This window comes from Molothrus aeneus, chromosome 5 (genome assembly GCF_037042795.1).
Source record: "Molothrus aeneus isolate 106 chromosome 5, BPBGC_Maene_1.0, whole genome shotgun sequence".
NCBI lineage: Eukaryota > Metazoa > Chordata > Aves > Passeriformes > Icteridae > Molothrus > Molothrus aeneus.
This window is the reverse complement of record NC_089650.1, coordinates 14,521,630-14,547,991: the sequence shown is the minus strand read 5'-3', so window position 1 is coordinate 14,547,991 and position 26,362 is coordinate 14,521,630. Positions and strand designations below refer to the sequence as shown.

At 45.9% G+C, this 26,362-nt stretch overlaps 1 protein-coding gene across 1 annotated transcript; it reads right to left on the bottom strand.

Annotated features, from left to right (window-relative positions):
- Window positions 1–150: 150 nt before the first annotated feature.
- CCND2 (cyclin D2) lies at window positions 151–26,362 on the bottom strand. Its single transcript, XM_066550747.1, has 5 exons — window positions 26,100–26,362; window positions 24,429–24,644; window positions 21,775–21,934; window positions 10,617–10,747; window positions 151–952 (listed from the first exon to the last, which is right to left on the bottom strand). Exons 1-5 carry the CDS (start codon window positions 26,292–26,294, stop codon window positions 797–799), a joined length of 858 nt encoding a protein of 285 aa, XP_066406844.1. The 5' UTR covers window positions 26,295–26,362; the 3' UTR covers window positions 151–796.

The window sequence follows — 26,362 nt, the reverse complement described above, 5'->3', positions numbered from 1 at the left end:
AGCTGGGTAAAAGGAATTGCCCTCATGCCAAAGATGCTGCTGTGTTTAGAATGAACCATTTCGGAAGGAAAAGTAGATAAAAAGTCAAGAGGGGCAGAGGGGAAGTTGGGGGAAAAAAAAAAAAAAAAGAAAAATAAATCAACTAAAAAAAAAGCCCAAAAGACACCTGCTCTTCTGGCTGGTAAAATAAAGCATCTTCTTTCTTAGGTAGCAGCTACCACAGACAGCAAGAGTAAACAAAACTAACATACAGAGATCCAACAAACACTTCTGACTAATAACAGAGGTGACAGATCAGCAAATCTCTTCTGCATTCAAAATGGTTCAATTGCTTCAGGGATCTTTTCCCACTTTGCCCTAAACCCCTTATTCTATTGCTTTGCAATCTAGTCAAGCCATAAAATCGCACACACGATTCCTTTCTTAAATCTAAAAAAGGGGTGTATGCACTAGTTCATAATACACAGACAAGTATACTCTACTTTGTTCCCACAAATGCAGGCTTACATTGATCTAGCTACTTTGTATGCTTTTATAAGCATTTAATATCACTGATACATAATCAAATAGCAATTACCAAATATATCGTGGGATTCCCTTCTGTAGAACATCACAGGCACCAAACGCTTTTTTTTTTCATTATTCAGTTTTTGTACTTTTTTTTTTGTTTTTCTTTATACCTAAAAGAGCTTTAAATATGTTCTATGTGGGAGCAGATTAAAAAAGTTTCACTCTAAAAATAATAACAAAAATAAAGGGTCTGGGAGAGCAAGCGTGACTTGGTGTGCCGATGTCCTCACAGGTTGATGTCTCTCACATCTGTGGGAGTGCTGGCCTGGTCCAGTTCATCCACTGTCTTGGAGGGGTTGCTCTGCTGCTGCTGCTGCCGGACTTGCTGCAGGCTGTTCACGAGCACCGCCTCGATCTGTTCCTGACAAGCTTTAAGGCAGTCCTAGAGAAAAGAAAGCAAATTATTCTATTAGTAAAGATAAAGGTGGTTATTTTTTTCCTTACTGAGCTAGCAGAAGTTGGAAGAGCATCAGTCAGGGGTTTCCAAGAAAAAACTGCTCTGACACGAATCAATCTTGAATTCTGAGAGGTAATAACTCTGTACAAACTCCCTGGGTCAAACACTGTTCATGCTGTATTTATTAGGCTCTAAATCTTAATATTTTACTAGTCTTTGATTGTAGAATCATTTAGGTTGGAAAAGACCTCTGAGATCATCTAGTCCAACCTTGGAGCAAATACCACCTTGACAACCAGAGCACTGAGTGCCATGTCCCATAATTTTCTGAACATAAAACCAGTTCTCAGAGACCACTGCATTAAAAACTACAGAACATTCAGGGAAACAGCAGGGTACAGTACATCAACATAAATATGGGAGCCTGTCCATCAGGAATCCCACAATAAACATGAAGTATAAATACAGAAATAAATGTGAAGGATTTCCCCCATTTAAACCAGACACAGTGATGAAGAAAACTATTAAAATATTTACAGGATGTTCCACACTCTTGATAATACACTGGAAGACCACATAATGTGGTCAATTAACCAGAAAGAAAATTGTGAGAAAACCTTGACAAACCCTGAGTTATAGGAGAAACTTAAAACTCAAGCTGTGACTGCATGAACACAATGCCAACCACGTTCAGTGTGCTGGCACTGGGAGTATCAGTCCGACACTGTGCAGGGGGACACATGGTGCTTCAAGAAATGGCATTTTCTAAAGGCAGCCCTGAGGAGTCCTTCTGGAAAAGGCACTAATACTGTAAACTTCCTGTGGCCTCAGCCTGCCTAAGAGCTGGGTGTCTCCAGAAGTCTTCAGGGAATAGAGCATCACAGGGTTTGATAGGAGGCTTTTCACAGCACAGTGCTTTAACCAGAGCCCCCAGAGCATCTGGCTGGGGTGGTGAGACTGAGCATCACCATTCCCACTGCCAGGCAGGGTAGCTGAAGAACAGAAAGGGGCACTGACCTCCACAGGGCTCCACAGGCACTTGTCAACCCACTACGGGATGTGACTGCAACACCGAGGAGTTGGGCCCTGACCAACACACCCCTTTTTCTACACAGTACCTAGTTTTTGGGGAGAGTTTGAAATATTCATATGTGGAGGACTGATTTGTCATTCCAGCTGGACAGGGAAAAACACATCCAGTGAAGAGGATCTGTTCCGCTGGCCACGCTTGACGTTTGTGATGGGCGCAATTAGCTCCGGTGGGTAATGAACACCCATTTTTCTTGGCTACCAGCCAGCAGCTGCTGGCTGCAAAATCCTGTCCTCAGATAAAGAAAATCCCCCATTATCAGCTAGGGAGAGCTTTAGGTCCATTGTAAGCATTCACCTGTGTGTAAGAGGGCAATGACAACAAATCACTGTGTGGGTCAAGGCATTTTCAAGTGTGGGGGCACCAGTTTGGAGACTCTTGTAACAGACAACACTCGTAATGTGCTTTTTTGGGGTATAAGAACCTCTTCTTTTAAAGCAGTTTCAAAGTACTGTGTCCTTCTGAAAACAAGCCAGATTTTTTTTAAGCAGCTTCAGTCTGAAAAGCTTAATGAGGCAATTTCCTTGCAGGCAGGCTTGGGGAAGGAAGGGTGGTGACATGCGGAACATGTGGCTCGAGCATTTGGAGTCAGCTTTGTCTGTTCCTAAACACCCTCATGTATGGTCATTTACACCATCACTGTACAAATTTCTGATGGGTAGTGTGATGATTCATTTCAGGTATGAAGAGGCTGAAATCTCCAGGTAACCCTATAGAGAAATGGGTCATTTCTGGTGTCTTCATTTTGTACATAAAATCCATAAAAGTGGCCTTGACTGGAATTGTCACATGGATTTTATTTCATATGGGAATCCACAGGCCACTGTGTATTATTTCTCTGGTCTACACATATTGAGCTTAAAACCACCGAATTCTTTAAAACAAAGAAACCTACAGTAAAAATGACCAGCACACTGCATTCAGCATGATACAATTTTCAAAAAAAGCATTGTTATTTGCATACTAAAGCTCCTTGGATGTTAAATCTCTCAGGTGAAAGGAAAAAAACCCTAATTTAGAGTATCTTATCAGCCCAGCTGTCACAGCATGATTAGGCAAGTAAGTGGCTTTATTGTACAGATGATGGCATTGCTGGAACTTTCTGTCAATCCAATGTTAAGGGACACAATATAAAAAAACCCTACTAAAAACCCATCAGGACAAACAGCCTGGCCTTCCCATGACACAGTATTTTTAACCCCTCCAAGTTTCATGGGGATTTGCTGCATGTGTGCATATTTTTACTGGTGGATTTTCATTTTGCAAGTTCTAGACGGCTCTGACAACAGAGAATTAAGTTTTAAGAACATATCAAAGAAAAAAACTCATGAATTACATTATTTTCAACAAATCTTCCTTGAAAGAACACTATAATGCACTGCAATATGACCCCAGATTTTGCAATACAAGGACGAGACCATTCCTTCAGAATACTGCAGGGTTTGCCTTTGTTGTTTTTATAAAAAACTTTTTAAAGTGTGTGTCACATGGATTAACTTCCCCATTCTTCTATATGGTCTAGTAGTTTTAATGATTAAAATAGTTCTGGTACTTTCCATTCCATAGTTTTATTTATACTTCAGCATGTACAGAACTAAAAATGCAATTAACTTTGGGGTTTCTTTTTTTTTTTTTCATTCTGAAACTCTTTCATCCCTAGGTGATTTTACTAGCACATTTGAAAAGTATTTGAAGGAGAAGAAAAGCTCTCCTGTGTCTGGTGAGGGGCAGCCTCATGGCTGTGATGGAAATGGTGGCAGTGAAAATAACTGGAAGGAGGAATGAGCAGCCCTATGGCATGAGCTAGTTATTCAAGTCAATATTCATTAAAGATTTCAATTTCCATTCATGACAATCTTGAAAGAAAGCACAAGCCCTAGGGAAGATTCTGCAGAATATTACACATAATTCACTTTCTTGAACTTTTCAACACTTCTGTGGTACATGTATGTCTTATACTGGCCCCCAGCTTCCAGTTTTAAACTGGCATTTATGGTTCATTGGCAAGCTATGAGGGAAGGCTTCCCACTCAACCCAACTCAACTCAACTCAACCAACAGGCTCTTGCTTGGCACTGCCCAAAATCCCAAAGCTGGGAATACTGAAAAAGCCTTCTGGCATTTTTGTGTTGAAGGGTGGTTAGTTTTCCAAATACATATTAATTACTTCACAATTAAGTGTTAAGGCCCCCAATCTCTTCTTCTTTCTTAAAACTAACTGCAAAAAGAAAATCAGAAAAGGACATTTTTAGGTGCAGGATCTGGTTTGATAAATGGAAAGGATGGTGGAGATACCCAAAATGACAGTACTGTTCATTGGTCATGTACGCATTGCTTGGATAATCTAAGAAAGCAGCAATCAGACATGCATTAAAGAGCTGGATTTACATAAATTCCAGTGTGGAACATGTCATCTGTACTCCTACACACAAAAGCTGGCTGGATTCCGCCACTGGTTCACATTTAAGCCCCAATTCAGACCTCTCCAAAGCACATGCTTCACTGTTGACATAAACAGGGATTCCTTCCCAAAGTGGGGCCTTTGTGTGCTGAGCACTGGCCTTTACCTCACTGACCTTATCCAAAGCAAGAGCCTGGAAAGCTGATGTGAGAATATCTTATCCATTTACTGTATTTCCAGTGATCTCACATCTAATGGATGCAGTTGAAAAACAGAACTATTTTCCCTCCTGAATGTATGTTTTTGCTACTGTAACAAAGAGATCAATTACAGGTAAGTGTCTATATTTCTTTTTCCAACTGGAAGTAAAGAAAATAGTATTTTCCTGTTCCAAAGGACACCTCATGCGGACTAACAAGGACATCTCATTCAAAAAACAAACCAAAAAAAAACCACAAAAAACTAATTCATGCCAGAGCTTCTCCACTTATTGTTGCCACATTATTGCAATAATGCAATAAATAAGGTGGCTAACATTAAGAATCTGAAATATAGGGCATTTTTCTCTGCAATTTTTTGGTCTTTTCAGCAGTTTCAACAGTGTCCTTTCTAGATTCAGTTCCACTGTTTGCTTCACCACTCAGTTTGCTGGTTTCCTGTTGCTGCTGTGGGTATTTCTCATTGCAAACATGAGAGAACAATGTTTTCAGAACTGGGAAAAGAGAGAGTAAAGACAACATTTTACCAGCAGGGTGATGCAGGGGCAGATGCCATGACACTCCTTGCTCAGTGTGACTTGGGGTTCCTGGCAATCTCTACCAGGTAATACTTTGAAGACATGAAAAGGTGGAAAGGTGCGGGATTTATGCTGTTGTAACAAACACTCTGAGTGTTTAGTGAAAAAGGGGATTTTCAAAAAGCTGGGAGGACCTGCCTGCATTACAGAGAGCTGCAGGAGCCAAGCAAGGATTGATTCCCTGCCGGAGTGGCTGATCCATGGGAGCTGTTCCTCGGGGGCCTGGCTCCCCTCAGCCGCGGCTGCCAAGGGACCCGACGGAACTCCGCCATGAGCCCGCGGTGTCACTGCATCACCCCATTGTTGCTACACACGCACAGCACTCACTGGGGAACAAAAAGCTGAATGAAACGGAGCAGCTGCCAACTCAGGCAAAGACAACTTAGGAAACTATCTCATTCTTCCTTTCTCTGGGAGGCTATTTCGCCTGTTGTTTCCTTGCATACAAAATGCGGTCTGCAACAAATAAGGCAGGATAAGATACAGTGAGTCCTGTTTCTTGCTTCCAAAACCACAGGCCCTAGACACTACAAAAGAGAGGATAAATGGTGTATGTGCTCTAGGGACAACGTTCAAATGAGATCCATTCAAGATAGATTTCCATGATTTTTTTACTGCAGCTCTGAATTCTGGAGCATGGTGGTTCTTCACTTCCGTTTCTGTGCAGAAATCTGCAGATCTTTATGAGGGGATGTCTCTGATCTTGGGAATAAAAAAAAAATCCCGGCACTGACATATGCGGCACGTGTAAGTGGAGATATTTTAAATACCATTTATTATGGATCCAGTCTTCAAACCAGCCCCACTCCACATTTTTAAGGGCTCACGGCCAGCTGCTTTGACAAGCCTTTAAAAAATGCTTGGTTCCTTGCTTTTTTTCTACTTCAGGCCCTTAAATATGCTTTAGATTTTCCAAACCACTCAGTATACACCAGTTACCATCTGGGAACAGACTTTTAGAGATGACTTCTGCCCACATACAGGCATTGGCTCTGCCTGAAAACCTCTCCCTGGCTGCTGATGCTGGAGAGTCCAACTCCGTGTGTCATCCAGATGCAACCTGGATGGCTGCTCTTCCAGGAGGTGAGGGAATAGATTTACCCAAGAAAGGTCTCAAGCAAAGCACAATACTGATTGCAAGGTCTTGAAATGTGCCCTACCCATTCAGCTATCCTTCCTCACATCCCGTAATTGTGCACAGCAGGGATGCTCGTATCCTCCTCCAAAGCATCTGGCTCCACCAGGGACAGGATACTGCTCACACTGGAGTGCTGGTCTGGGATGCTATGGGAATTCCTGACTTCCTGAGTTGTTTATTTTTCCTTTGCAATGACCCACCAAGAGATGCACAGGGAGCTCTGAGGCTTCCTGCTAGTAAGTCTGTTAACTCTTTGCTCACCAGCCTCTCCTCTGCAAGCAACCACAAAGGAAATGTTCCCAGCTCCTGGCAGGACAACAGACTGGAACATGCAATCCCCATCCTTCAGAGCTGTGCGAAGCTAGAGTCAGAAGCACAGAACAGTTTGGGTTCAAAGAGACCTCAAAGCTGATCTTGTTCCAGCCCCCTGCCATGGGCAGGGGCACCTTGCTCTAGACCAGGTTGCTCAGAGTCTCATCCAACCTGGCTTTGAACACTTCCAAGGATGCATAGGACACAGTTTCTCTGGGAAACCTGTGCCAGGGCCTCAACACCCTCTCTAATTCTTATTCTAATTTTCTAATTATAATTCTAATTTTAATTCTAATTCCTTCCTAATATCCTATCTAAACCTACTCCCTTTCTGTAGGGAATCCATTTCCCCTTGTCCTGTTAGTGCAGTTCCTGATGAGAAGTCCCTCTCCAGCTTTCCTGTAGCCCATTCAGATGCTGGAAGGTGCTCTGAGGTCTCCACACAACTTTCTCTTTTCCAAGCTGAACAGCCCAAACTCTCCCATCCTGTCTCCACAGGGGAGCTGCTCCAGTTCCTTTTATCAATTCTGTGGCCTGCTCTGAACTTGCTCCAACAGTTCCATATGTTGGGGGCACCAGGACTGCATGCAATATTTCAGGTGGAGCCTCACAAGAAGAGAGAAGAGGGGAGAAACCTCTCCCTCAGTTGTGTGGGATTAGCTCTTAGTGGCTCTGAGGGACAGTAGCAATCAGAGAAGGCAGCTCAGATGCACCACCCAGAGCTACTTTCACTACCCTTCAGGCTGCTGAGCTTCTCCAAGAGCAGCTCCCTGCTCTTTATTCTGGTCGGTGGAAGGAGTAATGAAACCAGGGTTTGCCTGGTCCTGCTGTCACACTTTCTCCAGCCTGTGATTCAACCCTCACCAAAGAGCCCAGGGCAGCTATTTACCAGAAATAACTGTTATCCCTAAAATAACAGTCCAGGATGCCTTGAGCCCCATCTCAAGTCTAGAGCACTGCTCTGGATTCATGCAAGGATATCCAACACCAATGTGTTTTTGAAAGAAACACTCGTGCTGGTTGTCTGCTTACCCAACAGCTCTAAATTACATGCTGCTTATTAATAAACTATTTTTAGTATAATTCTTAATGAAACATCCATTAAAAACATTCATTTTAGTTGTACATGCCAAACTCCAGACTCAGTTACCTAATGTAAAGGTAAATAACACCACTGATTTCAGCCTCCTGGTTAATGCTGCTATTTCCCAGCAAATAAACTGCACCCTTAAATTATCACTATAAAACAGTGAAAGTTCAGAAAAGCTCACTGCACTTAAGTTGCATCAGGGTTTCATTACCATTCTTCCTTTTCATCTGCTTGCAGCTTTGAAGCTGAGATTTTTCATGCTTCACCTCAGACAGTGACATTTTTTGAAAAGCCAGTGGGAAAGTCCTATCATCTGTTTCCATGCTAAGCAATCACACGCTCCAATACAAAAATGAAGCAGAAGCCCTGGCACCCTCTGGCTGGGAAGGACTCTTCCCCAGCTGCCTCATGGTTCCTGTGGGCTACCATGAGACACAGGGGGCCAGGAGGTTTTCCTCTGCAGAACTGTTCATTTCTGTGACTTCCCCACTTTCCTCCCGCATGATGGTCCTAAAGACCAGGAACTCTCATTTCTCCTTCTTCCCTAAGCCCCCACTGGAAAACAAAATCATTCACACAGTGACAATGAATTAATTGTGCCATTGCAGGAACAGCTCTCAGGCACCAGAAATTCGGAAGTGAGAGAACTGAAGCTCTTCATTCAACTTTAATTAAGTCCCAGTGTAAAATGTATTACAATAGTCTTTACTCTTTATTAACACAGCCTTGGGCCAACTCTTACACAATCCAGACAGTAGGTGTTTTCCAACAATACATTTTACACATGAGGCTGGTATTACTACCTATTGCTAAGCCTGCCCCATGCTTCTCTGACACCCCATTTTCAGTTGCTTTTCTCTCTCTCAAGCTCTATCATGTGGGAGGAAATTTTCCAGTCCTGGCCCCTTTTGTATTTTTTCAATGCAAAACTCACAGAGAAAATACCTAGCAAAATATTTCTCCCAAATTGAAACAGCAGGCTAATGAAAAATACACTATTTTGCCCAAACTCAAATATTTTGGCAACCTTAGGTTAGGCTGAGGCTTCAAAGCTTGCAGGGAATTAAGAGTACCTCTGCCTCACAAAGGAAAACACCTTCAAAAAAACAACAGCTCCTCTAATTTCTGCAAACGCTTATATAGCAATTAAATAATCCAGAAGCTCATTTTGTCACGAGTTTGTTCTGATTTGGGGGATGCGTGAGACCCTTCTCTTTAGTTTGTCCTGCTTGGGCTGAGACCAGGAGCAAAGAGAAGGAAGCTGATCTCTACCCAATGCTGACAGACTTGAAGAGAAGACGGGAACAGTAAAATGTTAGGAGTTCTTTGTTATTTGGGGGGACTATTAATTTTTTCTTCTGAAGGAACGTAGGCACAGTCAGATTTGGGAAGATTTTCACCAGGATGGCAAAAAGCACACTTTTGACAAAAAAATCCAGCTAAATGTAAAAGAAAAGGTGTGAAGGCGTTTTCATTGCAAAATTAAAACCCATCTTCTAACCACTTAAGAACTACTAACATTTTTTGTAGGTCTTTTCTTTCAGACTTAAACAATTGGGATAGAAAAGCACAGTAGATAAAATCTTTCCAAATTGCAAGATGCAGCAAAAGGGCCTTATAGGGCTTACACGCAATTCCTTCAGGCATAGGTGTCCCTCCTCTCAGAGGGACAAAGGGGATCAGAGGGATGGAGCAGCTCTGCTGGGAGGGAAGGCTGAGGGAATTGGGATTGTTCAGCCTGGAGAAGAGAAGGCTTTGGGATGACCTCACTGGGGCCTTGCAGTGCCTGAAGGGAGCCCACAGGAAAGATGGAGAGAGACTCTTGACAAGGGCCTGGAGTGACAGGACAAGGGGAAATGGTTGTACACTGACAGAGAGAAGGTTTAGATTGGATATGAGGAAGAAATTCTTTCCTGCGAGGGTGCTGAGGCCCTGGCACAGGGTGCCCAGAGAAGCTGTGGCTGCCCCTGGATCCCTGGCAGTGCCCAAGGCCAGGCTGGACGGGGCTCTGAGCACCCTGGGATAGTGGGAGGTGTCCCTGCCCATGTCAGGGGGGTTGGAATGAGAGAATGAGATGATCTTTAAGGTCCCTTCCAACCCAGGCCATTCTGTGATTCTATGGTTTAGACTTCAAACACTCTGAATTGGCAATATTCCCTTTTCTGTGCAAATCCATTTCAAATTAAATTAAACGGGAAACCCCAGAATTGCATTTGAAAATTAGGATCAATATGATTGTAAGAAAAAAAAAGAAATATCAAAATTCTCCCATTTTAAGTAACCTGGACTAATGACTCCTTTTTAACCAAATCACAAACCCAAATCTTCATTTAACAGTGCTATCACAGATGTAATAATGTCACATATTTACTCTGTGAATTAAAAACAATAAATTAGCACATGTTAAGGACAGCTTGAATTGTGCCTGTCTCACCTCCTGCTTTGAAATTAGCTCATTATTCACTTCTTCCAAGCCAAGAAATTTTAGGTGATACCTGAAGAAGGGCCAGAAGAGCCGTTTCAAGGTTGCAGGCACAGGACCAACAGCAGCACAACACCTCCTGGTTTGCTTTATGCTCCAGGGAATGCTGCCTGCTCACCCCATCACCCAGGGCTCCTGAGGAGGCTCAGCCTGCTGGACCATCAGCCTGGGCAGGCAAAGCATGAATAAAAACTGAATTCCAGGAAATCAATGAGCTTTGGAGACTCTTAACTCCCTGCAGAAGCAACCCCCTCCTTTGCTCCACTCAGTCTTCAGGATCAGGCCCAGTTCTCCAGTACACCCTGGGAAGTGAAAGAAGAAGAGGAATGTGGAACACTCACCACATCTGTGTTTGTGATCTTGGCCAGGAGGTCCGTGAGGCTGTCCCCATCATCGAGCTGAAGGCCACAGATGGCTGCTCCCACACTTCCAGTTGCTATCATTGATGGTGGGTACATGGCAAAGTTAAAATCTGCAAGAACAGATCTGGGAATTAGTCCAAGCCCAGACCAGAAAAGCTGCAAAACATCAGAGGCAAGCAACATAAAAAAACCACACCCAAGAATAAAACCCGGGGAAGTAGAAGAAAGGGAAAAGTGCCACTCTTTTTGGTCCCATGGAGCTCATTAGTCACACTGCTCATCACAAGCAGTCAAAGGAGGGGGAACAGACCTGCAAATTAAAATGGAAATGCGGTTCAGTCTTTTATTCTCACTGATGCATAAAGTAAACCTGGACAATTTTTAATAGTCTTTCCTTAGTTTTAAAGAAAAGGAAAGAGAAGAAGGAGGCTTTCTGTAATTTATGTCAGAAATTTGGGTCTTGGTCACATTAGATCTCTCTGTATAACTAGAAAACTAACTGGAATAAGGTATCACAAAGGACCAAAATGAGATTTTTAGTCACGTCAATTTTTAAAGAGTTAATTAATTCCAGCATTTAAAGACCTGTCCGGGAAAGAGATTTTAATTAACGGTTCATCTTTACTACCTTAGCAATTAGGAAGTGAGAACACTTACAGCCCATAGCTATGAAATCAAAGAACAAAGATTGCATTTGTCATTACTACTATTTTTTAATAAACAAGCTGAAAATACACTTCAGAACTTCCTCTCACACATCTGTTAAATCAGAAGAGAAATTAAAATAAAATCCTGTGATCTTTATAGGACAATTTTATGGTTTATGATACTGCCACAGACATTGGTTTATCAGCACTAGTTTATCTTGCTAAATACCAGCTCTCCCACATCTTGATATATTCCTAAAATAAAACTTGATTTGCAAGTTCTTTGGTTTAACAATAACTCATTGACAAACCTTTCTCTACCAATTTTCAGTATTAGCAAACCTTTCTCTACCAGTTTTCAGCTGGGGGAACTGGAGCAGAAGGAAGAGTAAACCAATGTAATACATAAAAAGAAATAAATTACAAGGAATACATTCCATCAATAGAAACAGATTACAGAAAAGTGTCCTGCTGCAGACCCCAAACCCCCTCTGTTCACAAATTCTGTAACCCTGCTGATGTCTGTGTAACCACTGAGGTTTTAGACACATGGAGAGCTGTTCTCAGCCTCCCAAACTCAGAGCTGGCACATACTTCAATAGCTGTGGAGACAGCATGTTCTTCTCCAGGCTGGAATAAATCCCTGGGATTGAAGCAGTCCAGTAAGAATGGCACTTGGGACATAACATTCCCCCAGATGGACCAGAACGGGGTGTTAGAAGTGGGGAGACAAAAGGAGGAGTTGAAACCCTGACATGGATTTCTCTGTCTCACAAAGCCACCAGGAGGTTCCCACCTGCAAGCCCAACACTGTATGCTGCTTCCTACCAGACATCACACTCTGACAGACACTTTTGAAGAGCAAATTCCCACTGGTTGAAGTAAGGAATATGGAATGCCATTATTATAAAAATAATAATTTATGCAGTATTGTAATAGTAAGAACCCACTGTACATAGGAAAGCTGACTCTTGGAAATTAAATTATAGTGCCCCACACTAACAAGTGAGACAACAGGAGAACCTTGACTCCCAAATTCTCAGTGCAGGATACAGCCCTGAGTATGCTGATCTCAGCACATGGCAAAGGAATGGGGATTACACTTCCAGGATTGCACTTTCTGCCAGTCACCAGTAGTGTCCCCCAGGGCTTAGGGTTGGGGCCAGTTCTCTTTGATAAATGACCTGGATGAGGGGATCGAGTGCACCCTCAGTCAGTTCTCAGGTGACACCAAGTTGGGAAGGACTGTTGATTTCCTTAAGGACAGGAAGGCTCTGCAGAGGGATCTGGACAGGCTGGATTGATGAGCCCAGGCCAGAGAGATGAGGTTCAACAAGGCCAAGTGCCAGGTACTGCCTCTGGGTCACAACCCCCAGCAGCTCCAGGCTGGGAAGAGAGGCTGGGAAGAGCCCAGCAGGGAAGGAAGGGCCTGGGCCTGCTGGCCCACAGTGCATGCCCAGGTGGGCGAGAAGGCCAATGGCTGCTGGGCTGGGCCAGCAATGGTGTGGCCAGCAGGAGCAGGGCAGTGACTGTCCCCCTGCTGTGGGCACTGGGGAGGCCTCACCCCAAGGGCTGTGTCCAGTTCTGGGCCTGGCACTGCAAGATGGACACTGAGGGGCCAGAGCGTGTCCAGAGGGGGGAATGGAGCTGGGCAAGGGGCTGGAGCACAAGTCTGATGAGGAGCGGCTGAGGGAGCTGGGGGTGTTTAACCTGGAGGAAAAGGAGGCTCAGGGGAGCTCTACTGCTCTCCACACCTCCCTGACAGGAGGGTGCAGCCAGCTGGGGGTCAGGCTCTGCTCCCTGGGAACAAGGGACAGGACAAGATGAAGCAGCCTCAAGTTGTGCCAGGAGAGGTTTAGATTGGATATTAGGAAAAATCTCTTCAGGGTGATCAGGCATTGGACCAGCTGCCCAAGGAAGCGGTGGAGTCACCATCCCTGCAAATGTTCAAAAAACATGCAGATGTGACACTTGGAGTCATGGTTTAGTCGTGAACACGGCAGTGCTGGGTTAGGGTTGGAGTCCATGGTCTTAGAGGTCTTTTCCAAGCTTAATAATTCTATGATCAAAACTATGGATTTATACAAACACACGTAAGGAATAACCACACCCCTAAGTTGGGAAGCAACTTCCATGTTTGATCTTGGACATGCCAAACAGTCTCTCACTTATGCATAGGAACTACAGAGCAGTTGATTTTCCTTAATTTTCCCCTCCTTGTCCAGAGTTTCAGGCAGGATGTAGTAAAAAGATGGTGCAGGGAGGTGCCATGTCCAGGCAGAATGGGCTGAGCAAAGGACACAGCTCCACCTGCCCTCTGAAATTCCTTGCCTCGCATCATGACCTCCACGCTATCCGAACGCCGGTGTTCTCGTGGCTGATTTTAGATCCACTCTCAGAAACTGTCTTCCTAGGAAGCTGAATAAAGAGGCACAGTGTCCCTGCCAACTAGCACTGCTGTAGGTCTGCTTCCACGTGGGGTCACATGCGAACATTTCTATGCCCAATAACCTTGTTAGCTCCCTTAATGTCATTCATAATGCAAATGAGACAGCGAGCGAATGGCCAGAGGCCCAGAGTGACTAAAGCTCAGCATCCAGAAAGTCTTACATTGCCTCTAGCTCTAAACTAACTTCCCTCCATAACAAGCACCATAAACTTGGCTATCAAAGCTACACATGCCCAGTCTTTGTTGTACAACAGGCAGCGATTTGTATCACTGGCTTCTATTTTTAGCATATTAATTAACTACTGCAACTGGTGAGGCAAGTGTCTCCAACTGGAGAGTGTGGCACCATTGTCTGAAGTCATCACCTCATCTCGAGCTATTGAAAATCATGGCAGTGACCCTCCTGCTGATATGAATTTAACCTGACATGCCCACAAAGGAATGGGGGGTGGTGCACCAATTTTGTGCACATGGTTCTCCACATCACCCTGGACCCTATTAGTGTGGAAAGAGCTCATTGAAAGAAAAGAAGCCACATTGTGCTGGGCCACCTAGAGGGTTGAATAGAAAAGGCTGAGGAAAAGAGCAGGCAGCGCAATAAAGGCCATAATTAACATATTTCCATATTCAAGCAAAGCAATAACTACGTGAAATGTTTGTCAAGGTGCAATGAAAGCATAAATATTAAGTACCGTATCTGAGGGGATGCAGAACCGCCCCCCCAGTCTCTTAGATTCCATTGAGAAATTCAAAACAAGCTTTTTACATGTTATTTTCAATTATAAACCTCTATCTCTGCTTCTACCATGACAAGACAAGCCTCGCCATCCTCACTCGGTTTTCACCCAGGTAAAACTGTCCTCCCTCCAAATTAGGTCAAAAATTTGCCCTGAGATTAAAGAAAAATTAAAAACAACAAAAAAAAAAAGTGGGGCACACAGAGAGAGAACCTAAAAATGTGAGCTGAAACATATGCATTTACTGCAAATTCTTGTAGGAGATGATGAAACCTGAACTACAGGGGAAATTTTATAAAAAGCACTTCTTACTGGGCACATGGAATTTTATAAATAGCACTTCTCCCTGGCCATCTGAAGCAAGGCTATGGGAGAAGCAAGGCAATGCTAAATCCTTCTGTGTGCAAACTTGACTAACACACACCCAGAGTCTGCATCTAAAGCATGGCTCTGACTCTAACTCTGTTGTGATTTATAGGTTTATAGTTGGGCTCGATGATCTCAGAGGTCTTTTCCAACCTAATTGATTCTGTGATTATGCCATTCCATGGGAAAAGTACAAAGGAGTCTCATTATAAGTTAGAGAAGCAGTGCCACAGCGCGTGTCTATGAGAATCTGAGCACATGAACACTTCAAGGGAACACACTGGGTTGTTAGAAAGCAAAACTTGTTTTACTTTCTATTCCCAGGCAATATACACAACAAACCATCCCATCCCCATTTTAATATCACCTATTTCCCAAACGACCTCAAAAACAAGTGACCAGCCCTGCACAACCCCACTGACTTCAGCGCTGGAATTAAAAAAAGGCAATGCAAGAAACAGCACCCTTTGAAACACAGCTACCTGTGGACCAGCCAGCCAGAGTCATCAAGCAAATTCAGGGTACCCTGAAGCTGCCCCCCACTTTCAGCCTGGAGCTGACACAGGCAGGGAACGAGGAGGTTTTTCTGCCCGTGGAGCACACGTAATCCACACTGAGGTTCCAGGGCTGTGAGCACCGCGGCTGAGCTGTTTTGCTGGCTCTCTCCCAATCCAGTGGTCTTCACTGCCTTCAAGCCAGGAAAATGCAAGGCTGACAGTCAGTCCAAAGCAGAAGGGAACTGGAGGAAGGAACCCAGAGAGGTCCTGCAAGGGGAAGCCTTAACTTGCAGCCAACAAATAAAACCATCGGAAGGAGAAGAGCACTGACAAATACGCAGGCTGAACATGCTCAGTGTGTCAAAGTCAGGTGGGGGAACTCTACCTACTTAAAACAACCTGTTTTACTGATCTGGCTCCTGGTTGGGCTTTTTTTCAGCAGGCAGTTTTCATCTCTGTCTTTTGATAGATATTTATTTACAGAGTTGGAAACTGATGTCATAAGGAAGGTAATTCTTCCCATGGTGGGGGAAAAAAGGGAGGAAAAAAAGGTATGTTACCTCCATCAGAAAAGCAGGTATTGATACATTAAAATTGTGTAGATAATGGTCACAGCCAGCCTCAGACTTCACCCAGCCAATCCCTGTACTATGAAGACAAGCATGGATCTATATTTAACCATCTAAGTTTAAAAGAAAAGTCTAAGATAAACAATGGAAGTAGTGAATTTAATTCTTGTCTGCTTTGATCCAAATGCAATTCCAGGGTCAGTGTGGTACTATTTTTTTCCTAATACATTTGGTTGTATCTGCAGTGACCATTTTTTTTTTTCTCTTCCTCTTACATTTCTCCAAGACACTGCAAATTTTCCTCACGTTAACTATTTTTACTTTTAAAGGCAAAACCAGATGACTTCAGCCCTTCAAAGCAAACATAAAACTTTCAAGTAAACCAGGATGCAGAAATGCTTCCATCCTTTGAGTAGGTGGGAGGGCAGGCATCTAATTCTGTTCCTCTCATAAAGCAAACAGCATTTGGCCTTTATACAAATGGGTCTGAAGTATCCTAAATGTTAATGCTTCATCACAACCATCCAAGGGAGGTAAAGACAGGGAAATACACTGAACAACCTATGCAAAGTAGAGGAGCACTCAAAACAATATGCTCATTAGTTGATGGTAGATACTATTTCTGAACAACTGTTTGCACTGGATTTTATTTGCACTTATTTTACACCCTCCTAACCAAGGATTATGATGATGTTAGTGCTTGAAGCACCAAAACATCAGACCTGCAGCTGGTAGAAAGGAGGGCAGCTCCTCTGGCAGCTGCAGGGTGATGCCAGCTTGTATCAGCACATGCTCTCTTTACTTCTTTCCACCTCCTCTTGCCATGCTTGACTGGTCATGAAATATTCCCGAGGCCCTGACTACTTGCTGATGGCACTTCCTTGGTTCTTGTGGCTCCATTGGCTGGAAAGTTCAGTATACTGATATGAGCTGGAACAAGCAAGAGCTTCTTCTTTTCTCTAGCAATAAATTAGCGCAAATTATTCTTTCTTCTGCTACGCAGGAATATCCTGCAAGCACTGCCACTTTGCAACATGTACTTTTATTTCTTAAGACATTTACATAATGAAGCCTCCACAGGCTTCATTCTTCCCCTCTGCAAAGAACAGGTCCCAAATAGAACTTGTATCACACTTTTCAGGCTCCAGTAACTTACACTGGATGAAAAGGGGATGCAGAGTAGAATTGCCCAGCAGGAATGCTGAGGAGCAAACAGGCCTCATTCTGTGTGGTCACCCCGTAGACCTCTACCAGGCTTGCAGACCTCATCTAGCAGTCTTCGTTCAGACAACACTCCCATTGACTTCCACAGAACTTCTGTCTGAAGAAGGATGCAGGATTTGGCCCAGAAGTTAAAAAAAGCCTTCTCAGCTTTCAAGTGTAGATGATTAATGTCCCAGAAACAGGGGGCAGAGGTTTGGCACACTGTATGAAACTGACTTAAAGCTGACATTTTGCCGCTCTTTCTCAGCCTCTGTGCTGACACAAGCCCGAGGCCTGAGATGCTGGATCCACCATGGGCACATCCCACCTGCCAAAGGACTCAGCTGAGGCATAGAAATGACCTTGCAAAGGACTGAGTCCAGGGTTTTACACAAGCTGCCTTCTATCTCTACAAGTCTGCAAAGGCTTCTTCTTCCAAGTTTTGGTCGCCACTCAAGTAAAATCCTGTGAAACTCCTCACAGAGATGAGTGTCTCTATTACAGCTCCTCTTTCTGAAAGCCTGTCATGCACAGGCCGCCCTCCCTCAAAAACCATTCCCTTACAGGCTCTCACATAAAAAGGGGTATCCTGTACCAAAACTGTGGCATGTACAGGCTCTGAGAGGAGTACGCAACACAAGGAAGCAGTTGTGCATCTGAGACTCTGAACAGGATGCAAGAGAAGAAATGATGAGCACACCCAAGTGTAAGGAAATAATGCCCAGTTCTCTTTCCAGCAGCAGCGTGGCAGGCTCTGCACACACCTCTGTAACCACTGCCCTCTCCCACTCCTTCCAGCAGTGATTCCCTGGCTTGGAGCTCATCACAGGCAACTGGCCAACCCCTGAGAGAACATTTCCAAGCTGTGCAGCGCTGTGCAAAGAGACAGAGGAACAAAGGATGCAGAGCAGTGAAGAGATGGAGGTGTGGCCAGGGTGGAAAAGCAACACAATCCCAGCGAGCAAAACAAGGATGATCTCCATTGGGCTCACAGCTGAACAAGAACATCCCATGTTGAAAAATCCCAGAATCATTAGGGCTGGAAGGGACCTCTGGAGATCACCCAGTCCACACCCCTGCCAAGGCAGGGTCCCGTGGAGCAGGTGACACAGGAGCGCGTCCAGGTGGGTTTGGAATCTCCCCAGAGAGGGAGGCTCCAGGCCCGCCCTGGGCAGCTGCCACCCTCAATGTACAGAAATTCTTCCTCACGCTGAGGTGGAACTTGGGTTTCAGTTTATGGGCACTGCTCCTTATCCTGTCGCTGAAAAAGAGCCTGGCACCATCCTCTGACAACCTCTTTGAGATATTTATACACATTAATGCGATCCCCTCTCAGCCTTCTCTTCTCCAGACTAACCAAGCCCAGCTCCCTCCGTCTCCCCTCATAAGAGAGAAGCCATAAGCACCACTTAGAGGCCCCAAATGCATTCTCTTGGTGCCTTGAAAATCCAGAAGCATTCTGAAGGAAATTTTGCTTGCACAGGGAGCCACCAGTGGGATGAGAAAACAATGACATGGTGACAGATCAGGCCATGCCAGTGCATAGTGTCCATCTATGCACTCTTACTGCACAGTGAACAAGGCAGCTGGAGGAAAATGCCACTTCCATGCCCTCCTAATGGAGGAAGAGACTCCTGAAACCTTTGTGAGTGCAGAGCAATGAAAGAGAAAACTTTATTCAGGAGGACACACAAGCTTCTGTCCTGCTCAGCAGCTGTATGCTCTGATGGGACCAAGGGCAAAGAGGGAAACATTCCAGTTCCAGTCATGCTCATGTGAATCATTAATCACTGCAAGGACTGAGGAGAGGCCGTGGGTTTATATCCACGCAGCTTGGTTCAGGACCTGGGCTCAAAATAAAGGCAGAGAAACAGAGAGAGTGCCAAAGTGACCAAACATTACTGAAAGGAATATGCAGAAGAACGGAATATCACCTCCTTTTGAGGAACATTCAGATGGAAAGGAGAACAGTGATGAGTATCACTGTGATCCTACACATCCAGTAACTGTTCATGGCTGCTTCCCTCTTCATTTGCTGACACTAAGTGCTGCAGGACTGAGATCAAAATCAGCTCTGTACAGGCAGGGAACACCTGGAAACTTCTGGTAAAATGTTTTTGCTGGGGAATTAAATGGAGCAGTTGCTGAAGAAGATCTAAGGCTGGGGGAGAAAAGTTCAAAATATGCCAGATTTTGTATGACACTTTAAAGTAAAGCAGAGAAAGCTGTGCTGAGATGAATCAGGAAATAGAAAGAGATTCACTGCTGTGCTCCAGACCAGAGCTATTAGCCAGGCAGCCAGGTCAGCTTCAGCAACAGTAAAGAGTCAAACCCAGCCTAAAAACACACATGGGGAGCAAGGGAAGGGGGAGCCACATGTCAGAGGAGGTCCTATTGCTGAAAGAAGGCAAATGGGGAAATGAAACACCAGGCTTAGCCTGGGCTGGCAGAGAGCAGCAGCTCTGAGGGAAAAAAGAAAGAAGAAACAGAGTGGCTGATGAGAGCTCTGCAACAAACAGAACAAGGAAAGGAAATGACAACTGAATCTGGAAAGGAAGTCTGATGAGAAGGGGCTTTTCTTCAAGGAGTGGCAGTGAAAGGGAAATGCTGTAGTAAGAACAACATTTCCACAATGGAAATTGAGGTAGCAGTTCACAGGTAATGTAGGAATGTGGTATTGAGTGCTTGGGTAAGACCTCTGCTTTTAAAATGAGAAAGTGTTGTGGGTCCTCCTCAAAACTACAGTGGTCTGTGGACAATGGCATGAGAAGAAAAGGAAATCTCCAGCCAGCACTACAGTGCCCTCACTTTTGGCAAGCCCTGTACTCAAAAATTATGTCTTTCAAGGGAAGAAACTTTTATTTGTTGTCTCTTTAAACTCTACACAAAGGACCCCATTTCATGCATTGGAGACATACAACATGAGAGGCAGATCACATGGGGGACACACACGAGGGAACTGCATGACTGGGCTGAAGGCTGGAGAGGGGGCACTGCTCTGGATCTCAGTAAAAGGACTTCTAGAGCATGGAGCTAACCATCAAAGAATTCATGGAGTGGAAAGAAGCCATGGACTTTGGAGACTCTTTCAGGAACCACAGTCTTGCAACGGTTTGGTTATATGGAAAACTTTAAGGGCAAAGGATTAATGGACCAGAATTTGAGATGTTAAATCATAATGAAATTCTAGGGCTCTCAAGAAAATGATGTGCTGGATAAAAAAGCACATAAACCAAAACACTGTTGGAGGAAGTGAAAGCAACAAAAGAGTGGGAAGATTGTCTGGTTTGGAAGGCAACACGAAGCTGTATTGGAGTTTGATAGCTGAGGGCATGAAGATCCAGGGAAATGTCCATGGGAAAGACCATCTTTTTCATATCACACAAGGCAGAACAGTGAATGCATCCTAAGTAAGGGGAGAAGGCAAAGAAATCACCAAGAGTGATCCTGCAGAATTTGAGCAATATTTCTATTGAGTCCTGTGGTCTTTGGTCTGAAAAGGATCATGCAGCAGTGGGAAAAGAAAGGAAGGTCTGAGCATCATGGCAACCAAAAAGTCCATTACCCTAACACAGACCATATACAAATCTCTAAAACAGATCAACTGAGGAAGGAAGAATTGGCCAACATTGTAAAAGCAGTCACTACACCTTATATACAAAAAACAAGCATTCAAACCCAAAAGTTGCACCGGGTCTTCCCTTTCCCTCTGCAAACACACAGGCAGAACAGTTCCTATCGCAAAGGACTAGGTACATCAAACTGGTGAATTCAAACACTGAGCCATCCACTACTTGATAATGACTCTGGAAAACACTGCATGCTGTTTACCTAGTTCAGGTCCAGCTTCTAAAAAGTAGTCTTACCATTAACCCTTCGGACAAAAATTCAGAGTACACTAATTCTGTAAAAGTAACTGAGGGAAGAAAAACCCAAACAACAAAGTAACACACAAACAAAAACCAGTGTTTTGCAGACAGGTCAAAATTAAAAAGCCTCTCTTCCACAGAGGCAATTATTCTCACAGAAATATTCAGAAACTGTCCTCAGCTGCGTGGCAAAAAGGGAGTGCAATGGTTCCCTACAAAACATGGTAGTTTCACTGCTTTCTTGGGGTAAAGCTAGGAAAGAATCCAATTTTTTTTTTAAATGTAATTACCTTTTAAATTGTCATTCCCTTTGCTTCAGGGATGTGGCAGTACCACATAAATGCTAAAATACACAGTTTTGCCTTTTATCTGGACAGAGTCCAGTTAATGAAAAGTTTATGAACACATTCGTGCAATGCATTAGCTAAAGACATTTTGGGCTAATGTGCCATAACAGCTTCTGTATTTGGATCTGTCCTTACAAAGGATCTGTGGCCCTCTAAATGAAGCAATGAACGGGCAAGATAAAACCCAGGATGCTCTAATCCAGCCTTACAAGACTTCACTGCAAAAGCACCACACATGTCAGCTGCACTATGGGTCACTACTACAAGAATTCTGCCAATGCACAGTTTTGGGGCCTGATTCACAACACCCTTTGCAAACAATCCCATGGGATTTAGCTCCTCTTCCCACATCATGTAAGGATGGAGGGGATGAAGGACCACCAGGAACAAATCTGCCCTTACAACCACATTATGAGGAGCAGCAGCAGCAGCAGCCAGAGCAGCTGAGCCTACCTGTGGCACAAAGGGCGATGAAGGTTTGTGCATGCTTCCGGATCAAAAGCAACTTGTCTTGAGGGAGAGGCACCTTCCTTAGGATGTGTTCAATGAAATCGTGTGGGGTGACGGCTGCAAGGTTCCACTTCAACTTCCCCAGCACCACCAGCTCCCATTCCTGCAGAGGGTGGACAGGGAGAGCACAAGAGAAGAAAAGCCATAAGCAAGCCTGCGAAAAACTTCTGCTTATTTCTTATTATAACTTTATCACTGCTAAATTTGTTTTGCTCAAACCCTTTTTTCCATATGCCTCTACTGCTTTGAAGTTGTTGACTTTATATTCTTTTTTTTTTTTGAACACCAGAAATGTCAGGCTCTACTGAAAATAATGAGACCTGGCAGCTTCTGCCAAGGTTTTTTTTTTGTGTTGTTTTTTTTTTTTTTTTTTTTTTTTTTTTTTTTATCCAGTGCTGAATGCCCACCCAGAAAGTTTAGACTGCAATTAGATATTGCCAAGGTCACTGTGGTCCTTTCCTAGTAACTTCTTTTAAATGGCTATAGTCCTTACTTTATAGCCATTTAAAGCCCTAGGGACAGCCATGCACAAAAATAACCTAGATATACATTCCTTTTCTCAAAACTGGGGAAGTTGGCTTGATGGCATTGCCTCCCAAAACTGTACTCCAAAGGTCCTGCAGATAAATCTGATGGTGCTTAAACTACTCGAAGAGAGGCTCTGCAGAAAGGAAACACACACAACACAGCCAAGAAGTAGCCTGTGTAAATTATCTGCCAGTAAATCATGTAGGAGCCATTCCCAGATTCCTTGCACGCCCAAAACTCCCACTGCAATCAAAGGAAAGCTTGGGCGTGTACGTAACTACCGGCCATTCCCTGAAATGGGATTCCATGTGCAAACAGCACCCAGATCCAGCCATGGGGTGCATGACCTGCATGTTTAAATGTTTCAACATTTAAACTGAGTTCTGAACACCTCACAGTGCCCCACAGAGTGAGCAAAGCTCAGGCTTCCAGCTCACATTTGTCTCATCCGTCAACTATTAGCTATTAACTAAATTCCATGCACTGATTCCCGAGTCCTGATGATGCCTGATGGAGCCCAGCGTGGTGGGGAGCCCCAGCTGAGCTGACAGAGCTGGCAAGTCAGGAAAAAAAAAAGTCCTTTAATTTTGCAGCCGCGGAGACGTCAACCAGCGTTGCTGAGAAACCATAAACATGGACCCCACAATGCCATTTCTGCAGTCCTTTCCCTGAATAGATGCCCACTTTAACAGCAAGTTACTTTCCTACGGACATTCCTGCTCGATTATGACAGAGCCCTCCATGCTCTGAGAAATTTCACATATATGCAAAAGGCCGCAGAAACCAGACGGGATTTTTGAATTTCTCAAGAAAACCTGTAAAATGTTGGAACATAATGATGATTGTGTGAAATCAAGGCCTGCTCTTCCCAGCATTACTGATGTGACAGGTTTTGAGAGAGAACAGTCAACCCAGAGGACCAAATACAAGGAAGCACTTTAAGCACATGCTTAAATCCACGTGGCACAAGAAGGTAGGGAAATTGCTTTGATATTCGCATGTGGGGACCACAGTACTTCCCCTGCCCATCTGTGCCACCAAGGGGACAGACACCTCCTGGCCCTGATAGCCAGGCAGGGTTTGAGGGCAAGCCTCTTTAACTCTGTGGAAGCGCGAGCTATCAACCCCAGCCCCTCCCTAGGGGGAATTCCCAGTGATTCATAGGAAAAATTCTTCAACAACTCAGATGGCTACGGTCATTTCTCTGACCTAGCATCCATGTCACCAAGGGGCCCTGGTGCCCATCCAGTGCTCCACATCATGATGTATACGTCACTTATTTCCTTCAGTAATTATCAATTTGCTTCTGCTTCCACTGTGTCTGAACTGAGAGAAGCAGCAGATGTGAGGTGATTTAACTGAGCCTCATCACACAGGATGGGTCAGGCTGGAAAGGACCACAGTGGGGCACCTGGTCCCACCTCCCTGCTCCAGCAGGGCCATCCCAGAGCACAGGACACAGGATTGTGTCCAGACAATTCTGGAATATCCCCAGTGAGGGAGACTCCACACCTCTCGGGACAATCTGTTCAGGGCTCGGTCACTGCCCAGGGAAGAAGTTCTTCCTCGTGTTCAGGTGGAACTCCCTGGGCATCAGGGGGTGCCGCTGCCTCTTGGGCACGGCCGAGCATCCTGGGCCCCCCTCGAGCATCCCGGGGCCCCCGGCCCCAGCCCCGCACGGCCGCGTGTCTGCCGCCAGGTGGCGCCGCCGCGCCGCCCTCCCGCGCACGTGCGCCCGGCGAGGTCCCCCGTGGGGACACGGCCGGGACACGGCCGGGACACGGCGGGGACACGGAGGGGACGGACCCAGCCCCGGCACCGCCAGCCCCAGAACCGCCGGTAGCGGCCGCAGCGCCGCACGGCACTGCCAGGCGGCTTCGGAGGACAGGGATGTCCCCGCAGGTGTCCCCCGCCCTCAGCGTTGGCCCCCGAGAGTTTCTGGCCATTCAGACAGGCGGGAAAAGCGTGGGTTTTTCTAAAAGGCAGGGGCTGGGTGGAGAAGTGCTGAGTGCTGTGCCAGAGGGAGAAAGGTGCTGTGCCGGAGAGGAGGGAGGAATGGGGCTGCTTACCAGCAGCTCTTGGGGTTTGATGGAATTGTCCGTGTATATGCACAGCTTCTCGGCTGTGAGGGGGATTGTCTCTTTCAGCTTGGAGGCCAGGAACATGCACACCGCCCCCAGCAGCTGCAGATGGCACTTCCGAGTGGGCACCACAGCTAAGAATCTGTCCAAGTAATTCATGGCCAGAGGGAAAACTTCTTCTTCGCACTTCTGCTCTTCGCAGACCTGCAAGTGAGGAGCGTGGGGAGGGAACGATGGGGCAGTCCGGGGGGAAACGGGGGTGGGAAGCGAGAAAGAGACAAGAAGGAAAAAATAAATAAATGAGTGAACCCACCAAACAGACCCCACTACTTCCCCTGCTTTTGCTCCTATTTTTGTTTCCCGGGGAGCTAAATTTTGGGGGAGGGGGAGATCTGTGGAGAGGCTGGGAAGGCTGTCAATCGGCTTTCACATTCCTTTAGTTCATTCAGTAAGAAATGAATTCAAGACACTGTGTGGGAGAGCCGAAAAGCCCCATCCAGCAGCAAGAGAGCAGCCTCAGACTTTTTTTTTTTTTCCTTTGCGACCCAATTTTTCTTTTTTATTTCGTCATATTTTCAAAAAATCGATAAAAAATATCAAAACTTCCCCGGCGGTCCCGGTTTTGGGGCTGGTGGCATCCCGGGACGATCCCCTATCGTTTCCGACAATTGTAAAAATTCCCCCGCCGGGTGTTCCCCAGCCCTGCGCCCCCAATCCCGCGTTGTGGGGGAAGGACGGGAGACATAGCGAGGGCGAGGTGGGGTGGAGAGAGCCCGAGCCGCCTGGATCCTTTTAGCAGGCAGCGAGGAGCAAAATTCTTTTAAAAATTTACAAAAAATCGGAGCCGCGGAGAAAAAGCACAAATCGCACATGAAAACCAAGCGGGGAGTCTGGGCTTTCCAGTCCACGGAGTTTAACTCCGGAAAGGTCCCCCCCAAAGGAGATCCGAAGGGGCAAAGGATGGCTGGTGGGGCCAGCGCAAGGCAGGCGAGTCTGCGGGGCTGCGGGCCCGCTGCCGCTGCGCCTGAAGCCTCGGGGCGAACGGGGGGTTCAGCGCCGGCCCCACGGCCCCGACACACCGGGGGTCCCGTTCCGCGGGGCCGGGGGGCACCCCCGAGCCCCCCGGGAAGCAGCGGGGGCAGCCGCGCTCGGCGCCTGCGAGCAGAGTCCGCATGCAGCGCAACATGGCGAGAAGAAGGCACGTCCTCCCCACTGCATACGTGGGCACGGAACCCTCGCCGGGCAGAACGCGTGGCACACGGGGCACCCCCCGACCCTCGCCCTGCCCCGCGTGCTGCTCCTTTTTCCCGGGAATGCCTCAATCACAAGCGCTCCCGGAGGCGGATTTTCTTTGCTTTTAATTGCAAATGACTTTTCCAACTCTCCCCCCCCCCACCACCACCACGCCGCGCTTCCTCCCCTCCTGCACCCCGCTGCCGGAGCCCCCCGGAAGGGGCGACTTCCCCCGCGGGCTGTCGGTGTCCCCCGCGCCCCTTTCCGCACCGGCTGGGCTCCGGAGGGGGACAAGGAGGAGAGGGGATCGACAAGAAGAAGGCACCCGGTGATCAGAAGAGCGAGGGGGCTGCAGGGGGAGAGGGGCCGGGGTGCTGCCCGCGGCCGCTCTGCCTCCCCCCCTCCGAGGGGCCGGGGTGTACGAACCTCCAGCATCCAAGTGGCCACCATCCTCCTCATGAAGGGCTGGATGTCCTTCTGGACGCACTTGAAGTAGGAGCATTGGGGCAGATACCTTTCCTCTATGGTTAGTAAGTTGTGCAAAACGCGGTCATCGTAGAGCAAGTTCGGGTCAGGCAGAGCTCTCCTCATGGGATCCACCTCGCAGCACAGCAGCTCCATGTTTCCAAAGAGATCTCCCTCTTTCTCTGATGGGAAAGGTTTTTTCCTTTTTTTTTTTCTTTTTTTTT